The sequence below is a fragment of the Mesoplodon bidens genome, assembly GCF_964165515.1.
Source record: "Mesoplodon bidens genome assembly, chromosome: 8".
Classification (NCBI taxonomy): Eukaryota; Metazoa; Chordata; class Mammalia; order Artiodactyla; family Ziphiidae; genus Mesoplodon; species Mesoplodon bidens.
Window position 1 is genome coordinate 19,937,813 of NC_138165.1, and position 9,041 is coordinate 19,946,853.

The 9,041-nt window shown below is 37.8% G+C and overlaps 1 protein-coding gene across 1 annotated transcript in view; it reads left to right on the plus strand.

Moving 5' to 3' along the window:
* The first annotated feature begins 469 nt into the window (after nt 1-469).
* ZNF385B (zinc finger protein 385B) overlaps nt 470-9,041 on the plus strand; it is a 317,392-nt gene continuing 308,820 nt past the window's right edge. The window contains exons 1-2 of the mRNA XM_081241867.1: nt 470-584; nt 1,272-1,589. Coding sequence (XP_081097993.1) covers nt 1,274-1,589 — 316 coding nt within the window. The 5' untranslated portion in view covers nt 470-584; nt 1,272-1,273. The remainder of the gene's footprint in view (nt 585-1,271; nt 1,590-9,041) is intronic.

A 9,041-nucleotide genomic window follows, 5' to 3' on the forward strand; every position in this document is an offset into this window, starting at 1 on the left:
AAATCTTTTTCATGCATACCCATTTTCCCTTAGCTTTTGCCCAATTGTTCTCTGAATATTGTTCTCCTTTTTCTTCTGTGAGAGTATCTTTTTCTTTATTCGAGTTGAGAACTGAAAACATTGTAATAATCACACTGATAAGTATAAAAATGCTAGTAACATTGGTATTAACTAAAATGAAAAAATTATATATGTTAAAGTGGAACTGAGCAAAATAAAAAGCCAAGGCCATCATTACCCAAGATTCTTCAGGTACTAAAAAGACTCCTTTAAAATCTTTACTTAGGCTATAACTTATCACTATACCCTTATCTAGCTAAATGAAGATCAGCACTTAAAAGTAAACAAAATTTTATCTTAGTCTGTTTTACTCTTTTTCTATTTCAATTACTAGATTACCATATATTGTGTTTCTATTATTTTGTGTTTCAGATGTGCTGCATTTCAACCTCATCAGAGATTAAATTGATGTTTATGGGCTAACCTGGACAGCTAAAAACAGTTTGTTTCACTACATCTGTAAGAAAATATGTTCAAATTCCCACTGGCTGACTTATAAAGAGGCTTTTGGAATACAACCCAATGTAAGTTGCAGACATAATGTGTTTTTGTCTTTGTTATTCACCTCCTCCCCAAGTTAGGGCATGTATCTGTTGGTAGGTGTGCAGATGTGTGTGTATTATGTATACCTTGATGTCTACACATACCCTTTTTCATAGTATGGATTGTAGCATCCTTTATTCCTTCCTTCAATAGATATTTGAATGCCTATTATGTAAAATTTGCAGTTCTAGGCCCAGAAATGAGGTTACTGCCCCCACAGAGCTCACACTCTATTGGGGAAACAGACATAAATCAAATAATTGTACAAATACATATGACGTGCACGTGGTGAGAGGTGTTCTGAAGAGAGGTCACATAGCACGATGTGAGCATGTAAACAGGGATCTGCCTTATCTCCAGGGTCAGACAGGTTTCCAGGAGAGGGTAATGCTCCAGCTAAGATCTCAGGGGTGAGCAGGAGTTTAAAGGGCAAAAGAATTGAGAGGTGATGGGAGGAGGGGCAAGGGTAGAGTGGAAAATGCTCCAGACAGAGGAAACACATGTTCAAAGATCATATTTGCTCAGTTAAGTGCTTTTGATAATTTTTTCCAAGCGTGATCACTGAGTAGCTAGGAGATTTTAACTTAAACCATACCATGAAATTAATCACAATCATACTAGAAAATAAGAAGGCATATATTTCATAAGCATTTGTACTTTTTTTTTAGGTATGAAGTATTCCTTAAGCCCTGACAACTACCCTGAAGATGGAATTATGAAAATGGCAACTTTTCTACGGGGCTTTGAAGATAAGGGAATAAAGAACGACAGACCTGAGGACCAGCTGAGTAAAGAGAAAAAGAAAATTCTGTTCTCCTTCTGTGAGGTGTGCAACATCCAGCTAAACTCTGCAGCCCAGGCCCAAGTCCATTACAATGGCAAATCTCACCGCAAACGAGTCAAGCAGCTGAGTGATGGACAGCCTCCGCCCCCAGCCCAGGGCTCCGGGCCACCGCTGGCCAGCCCCAGCACTTACACCAGCACAGGTAGGTGGGAGGGCCTGGGGGCCCATTTCCTGCTGGGAGACATGCTTCTGTTCTAGAAAATGAAGGATTTAGAGCAAGGCTTATCTTTCCCCTTAAAACTACCACCACAATATGTATTCTTTTCCCTACAGGTAAAATCCAAGAGCTGTCTGTTACTTCTCAGGATACATTTTTTTATTGTTATTAATATATATTATACTAGACACAAATATATATAAACATAAAATTTGTATATCAGCCCATTGACATAGTTCTGTGTCTCTGTAGTTTGTGAACAGTCCTTAATATATTTTGAAATGTGTTTAAAATGGATCAGTGATATCAATTTTTTTCTCCTCTCTGCAGAATTAGGCTTTCTTTGGCTTTCTTGCTCTGCTTTCCGTTGAGTAGCATACTATTAGGTGATATATAAAAAGCTCCAGTTTTATTTATAACATCCATGATGCAGGAAAGGAGCATTAATCTTGTGCGCTAGACGTGTTATATTCAGCGTGCCGGTGGTGTTCTAACAATAGGAACAGCCATTGCCAAAACCAACAAGGCTTACCTCTGAGCTCCAGCACCACCGCAAGCACTTTCCCTGCCTCATGCCTCTCACCCTTTCCTGTAGGCTGGATAGAGGCAGAAGCTTGGAGATTCATTCTTGCATCTGCCCTGAATTCTAAACAGTCTTGCAAACCCCGTGTCTTATCCTTGGGCAGTGCTGCCTCCTTCATATTGCTGGCCTTTGGTCTGTTAGTTGTGACACAACTAAAGAAAAATGTGAAATGTACTGTTTTCCATGGTGAAGATTTCTGCAAAAAGTAGGCCTCCTCCGCAGGTTTACTTGGGAGGCCAGGATAAGCCTCCTCCTAAATGTGAGGAAAAGCTCCAAATTCCTCTCTAGCAAGTGTTTGCTTTGGTAATGAACCTTCAACTTGAAGTGAGATGATGCGGTGCAGCCCTTTGTTGGAATTTCACTTGGTGCTGTTGCATAGGTTTTGATTTCGTTAAGTTATGCCATGATCCATATTAAGCTCCGGTAAAAATGGCTTGTATGTGTTTGCTTTAAATTAATAATTTTTCTATTTCAAGCTAAACCTAATTACTTTTTACCCAGTATATAATTTAACTTTATTAAATTATTTTCCTCAGTACTTACCATGCTGTGAAAGAACTTAAAGGAACTTATAGGATATAAGATACACACTTATTACAATAGTGAAAGATAACTTTTCTGTTTTTTATTTACTTGTTATGATGATAATTGTTATCATCATATATTCATTTGTTATTCACAAGTGCATTAATGTATGTGTATTTACATATTAAAAATATAGTTGGTATTAGAGTAAAAACTGATGACTATCTTATATCTAAATCAGAGAGCAAATAGCCCTGAGTAAAGGTTTGAATTACATTTGTTAGAATCCAAATATCTATGTTTAAATTGAGGTTAACCTGTGGTTTCTAAAAGAGGTAATGTTAGTAGCTAACATTAACTGAACATTTTCTATGGGACATATTTTGGTCCTAAGAGCTTTATAGGAATTTTCTCGTTTAATCTTCTCATGAACCCTGAGGTAGGTACTAAGATTATTCCTAATTTACAGAATAGGAACAGAGGCACAGAGATAAAATTTGTCCAGGTTCATACAGCATGGAAATGGCAGATCAGAGTTCCAACCATATTTAATTAATAGTGAAGCCATAATTCTTCGTCACTAATATACTGCTGTTTTCTACCATGCAATAAACTCAGATTAAATTCAAACCAATATGCTGTAATATAGTTGTGGTCACAAATGGTTTTTATCATGGCAAACTACCTTTCTCTGATGGGTTTTGAAAACAGACATGTAAAGCTTCAATTCATGAATTTCTCCATTTTTCTCCTATACTAATGAAATTAGCTAGCTGATATAAAATACATTTAGCTAAGACATACACAGAATATTATGCATATATTCTATAAATAAAACATAGCTCATCAACTAGTATAACACAATATATTAATATATAGGAAAATGGGTAAGAAAATGAGACAGCTTTTCAAGTCTTATATTAGGCACAGAGGACAGTTTTCATATGCTGATAATATAGTCAGTGATTCATTCTCAGAAGATTTGGGTTTAACATATGATGAAGGCAAGTCACTTAACCTCTGAAACTGGTTAGCATAATCCTCCCATCTGAAAGAAAAAGTGGGTATAATAATGTTCCCTCTTTGAAATAGAAATTGGACATAGATGTATGTACAAAGATGATTATGACATGATTTATAATTCCAAAATATTAGCTGTATCCTGAACGTCCAATAGGAGAAAAGTTAAATACGTTATAGTACATTTATAAGATGAATGATAGAAACCATAGTCATTAAAAATTGTATTTCTGAAGAATACCTAATGAAAGGTAAAACTGCCTGTGGGATCATGCTAAGCGAAACAGCAGGAACTAGAGTGGAATATACCTTAGTCCTGTTATGTGTTCATGTGCACATTATCTACTGTTTAGAGTCTCAACTCGATGAGGAGTCAGCCTGACATGGTTTTATTTGTTTCCAGTCACTTTCCTCAGTTTTGATCAATCGAATATCTATTTCCTACTGGGTAGCAGCTCCCTTAAACACCTTCTCAGACCATAACTTTTCACATTTGTATATTCAGAGGGACTCTTTGATTTAGAAGACTGTTCTACTTATAAAAACATCCATTTCATAGCAAATTCAGATTTGGCTAGATGGACTCACATTTAGAGTGGAAGGTGGGGCACAGTCGGCTCTCCCGCCATCCCTCCCTCTGCCTGCCCTTCTGCCCAGGTGGTGGGAAACCATGGAGGAATGGAGGGGTGGAGGTGTCCTTACTTTACAGCCTTGACAAAGTTGTAATGCTATTCTTGGTAGGTAATTACTATTCTGGTTGTCTCCGCGGGTCACAGATGCTCTTAATAGACCTTATGGATGAAGAGCTCCCCTCAAATGGTCCCTTAGACATTGGGAGTCCCTGAGATTTAGCTGCATCTTCCTCTTCTCTCATCTGTGTACCAACTCTTGGGGCTTGAGGTCATGTGCAGAATCCATCTGACAACTAACATTCCTCTTGAAAACCTAGAGCTGCTAGGGCCCAGGCAGGTAGAGGTGCAGTAGGTGGAGGTAGGGGGCTTCTCTCCACATTTCTCTTGCCTGCTCAGGTAGCACAGAGGGGGCTGGCAAGTCCACTGACAAAGCAGGTACTTAATAAGGGAACAAAATGCCTATCTCCCTTTTTTGCCCATCACTTGGCTTTAGGGACTTATCACACCTCCCCCCAAAAAAGATATATTAGAGTCCTAATCCCCAATACTTCAGAATGTGACCTTATTTGGAGATAGAGTCTTACAGAGGAAATTAAATTAAAATGAGGCCATTAGGGTTGACTGTAATCCAATATGACTGGTGTCCTTATAAAAAGGGGAAATCTAGACATAGAGACAGATGCACACATAGGGAAGATGATGTGAAAACACAGGGAGAAGATAATTGTCTTCAAGCTGAGGAGAGAGCCCTGAAACTGATCATTCTCTTAGAACCCTCAGAAAGAACCCACTGTACAGTACCTTGATTTTGGACTTGTAGCCTCCAGAACTGTGAGATGATAAATTTTTAGTGTTAAGCCACCCAGTTTGTGGTACTTTGTTACAATAGCCCTAGCAGGTTAATACAGGGAGAAAAATAGTAGCACATCTCCTCCCCAAAGGAGAAAAGATATGGTAGTAGACGTAACCTTTCAAGAACTTCATTTCAGAGGGAACTTCCCCTCCTCTCTGTCAGTCTTATTATGGTTTTGGGGTTGGCAGGGTAGGAGTGGGGTCCACAGGGTGGTGGTTGAGACTTGAGCCATTTTTCTGAATAAGAGGTGATTGACTCCCAAACATTGGTAGTTCTTTCACTAAATTTAGAATTTAGTGTGTTCCTTTTGGAAGAACAGGAAGATTCTTAGAGTTTACCTAAAGCTATTTTAAAACACTCTGGGCTACAGAAAGAAGAATCAGAGGGGAAGCAAAGAGAGCTTAAATAGCTTAAATAGGGATCCTTCACACGCAGATAAAGTTTTGTAAGATACAAAGGAATTTATCATTAGCAGTTTACTTTTAAAGATTGGCTAAAGGAAGCTTTTCAAATAGGAAATGATAAAAGAATGAATCATAGAACAAACTGTATCAGTAAGGGTTCTCCAGAGAAACAGAAGCAATAGGAGATATATATGTATGTGTGTGTGTGTGTGTGTGTGTGTGTATACACACACACATACATACATATATATATATGTGTGTGTGGTGTATACATACATATATAATAAGAATATTTATTAAAGGAATTGGTTCATATGATCATGGAGACTGACAAGTCCTAAGATCTGCAGTCAGAAAGCTAGAGACCCAGGGGAGCTGATGGTGTAGTTTCAGTCCAAAGACTGGCAGGCTTGAGACCCAAGAAAAGCTGATGTTTCAGTTTAAGTTGGAAGGCAGGAAAAAATTGATAGCCCATGTCGAAGGCAGTTAGGCAGGAGAAATTCCCTCTTATTCAGGGGAAGGCCAGTCTTTTGTCCTATTCAGGCCTGCAACTGACTGGATGAGACCCATCCATATTAGAGAGAGGAATTTGTTTTACTGAGTTTATAGATTCAAATGTGAAATTCAACATAAATCGCAGCAATATCATTCTGAATCCGTCTCCTAGAGTAATGGAAATAAAAATAAACAAATGGGACCTAATTAAACTTAAATGCTTTTGCACAGCAAAGGAAACAGTAAACAAAATGAAGAGACAACCTACAGAATGGGTTGCAAACAATGGGCTTAATTTCCAAAATATATAAACAGCTCATACAGCTCAATATCAAAAAAACAAACAACCCAATCAAAAAATGGGCAGAAGACCTAAATAGACATTTCTCCAAAGAAGACATACAGACGGCCAACAGACACAAGAAAAGATGCTTAACATCTCTAATTATTAGAGGAATGCAAATCAAAACTACAATGAAGGTATCATCTCACACCGGTCAGAATGGCCATCATCAAAAAGTCTATAAATAATAAATGCTGGAGAGGTTGTGGAGAAAAAGGAACCCTCCTACACTGTTGGTGGGGATGTAAATTGGTGCAGCCACTATGGAAAACAGTATGGAGGTTCCTTAAAAAAACTAAAAATAGGGCTACCATATGATCCTGCAATCCTCCTCATGGGCATATATCCAGAGAAAACCATAATTTGAAAAGATACATGCAACCCAATATTCACTGCAGCATTGTTTACAATAGCCAAGACATGGAAGCAACCTAAAAGTTTTAGGTATACAGCACAGCGATTTATATATATACATATATATATATATATATATACATCTATATATATATATACATCTATATATTCCGTTATATACATAACTGAATCACCATGCTGTATACCTGACACTTACATGATACTGTAAATCAACTATACTTCATAAAAAATTTTTAAAAATTGTGTTCAGTACAGCCTTAATTTGAATGTAATTGATTCTTTAAAAATATTATATAGCCCCAATTTTCTTGTGTTTAAGTTCTCCAACATTTTGAAATACCTTTTCCTTTATTTTTTAGACAAAACAAAGTTTGGAGAACCACTTCCACATTTATTCGTAATTCTAGGTCTTTCTGTAAGTTCCCAAAGAGAATCCATTGGACAGATCTTACTTTAATTCTATGTTCTTTTTGAATTTGAGGATTTTTTTTTCTCAACTGCTCCCTATGTTCTCTTTTCTCTGCCTAATATTAATGCAAATGTGGTCTTCTTTAATGACCCCTAAAAGCTTATCAACTCAGTAGATTTGTGGGTAGTGTATTTTACTGAAGGTTTGAAATCATGATGGAACTGTGTAGATATAGCATTATTAAATCATTTTCATAAGAGTATGTAATAGATCAATAAGAATTTATATAGTTATATATGCATACATATATGTGTGTGTATGTTCATCCTAAGGACACTCCTGTAATGAAAATTTCTCATTTGTTAACTTTTCCCAGCACATCTCCTAGGCCCTCCTTATTACCATGACTGTGATTTTCCTGTCATCCTGGTAAACACTGACTGTGCAGTGCTGCAAGGAAGTACATTCTGTCATGCAAGATTGTTCATATAATTCTTGTTCAAAATGTTTCAGTGTTCCTCATTGCTTTCAGAACAAAATCTACACACACACAAATGTGAAATTTACCCAAAAACAAACTCAGAGAAACACCCAGAATAGTGTTTGACCAAATATCTGGGCATCCTGTGACCCAGTCAAGTTGACACGTAAAACTAATCCCCACACAATCCTTTTCCTCATAAGCTTTATAAAACATATTTGATGATTGAAATGAAATTTAACCATATGATACTCAAGATAATAATAATTAAAAGTGGAAGTTAAAGGGACCTAAATGGAAGTAAGTTTTCTGTACTTCATTTGAAGTAGCTAAATGATGATACCGGTAGATTGCCATAAGTATGTATATTGTAATACCCATATACACCACTCTGAAAACTATAGAAAGCAATACAATCAAAGAGAATATAAATAAATCAAGATGGAGTCCTAAAAAATGTTCAAGTAACCCATGTGATGACAAGAAAAGAGAAACAGAGAAATGAGAACCAGAGGAAACAAATAGAAAATTGGCTCTTTGAAAAAGATCAATGAAGTGTACAAGCCTCTAGTAAGACTGGCAAAGATGAAAAAGAAAGAAGACACAGATGGAATAGATGATATTACTACAGAATTTGCAGCAGTTAAAAATATAATAAGTTGGGCTTCCCTGGTGGCGCAGTGGTTGAGAGTCCGCCTGCCGATGAAAGGGACACGGGTTCGTGCCCCGGTCCAGGAAGATCCCACATGCCGCGGAGCGGCTGGGCCCGTGAGCCATGGCCGCTGAGCCTGCGCGTCCGGAGCCTGTGCTCCGCAGCGGGAGAGGCCACAACAGTGAAAGGCCCGCATACCGCAAAAAAAAAAAAAAAAAAAAATGCATGTTGGGATAAACTATAAATGATTTATTCTTATTGGAATGAGTATGAGTGGGGGCAAAGGAGGGACATTTGGCAAAGTATAAAGAAAGGAGCTGGAAGAGGGAGAAGAGTCATCCTTGTCCCATGGGATCAGAGGCATAGGAAAAACACAGCTGCTCAAACACACATGTAAAAAAAAATCAGCGACAGCTGTGATTCAGAGCTCTCCTGAGTTCTCTTTATATCCCACTCTGGTTTTCATCAACCAGAAGCCTCCCCAACAAGTCCAGACATCCTAGCTTAGGTACTGTTTCCCCAGGATACCTCCCAATTGCACAGAGATTACTTTCCATAACCCACACACAGCTTCCCAATTCCGGACAAAATGGACCACATTTATTTTATCTCTAGAGTGGCTAGTGACCCTCATCCTGCCCTCTGCTGTCAAAGGCTGAGACCTA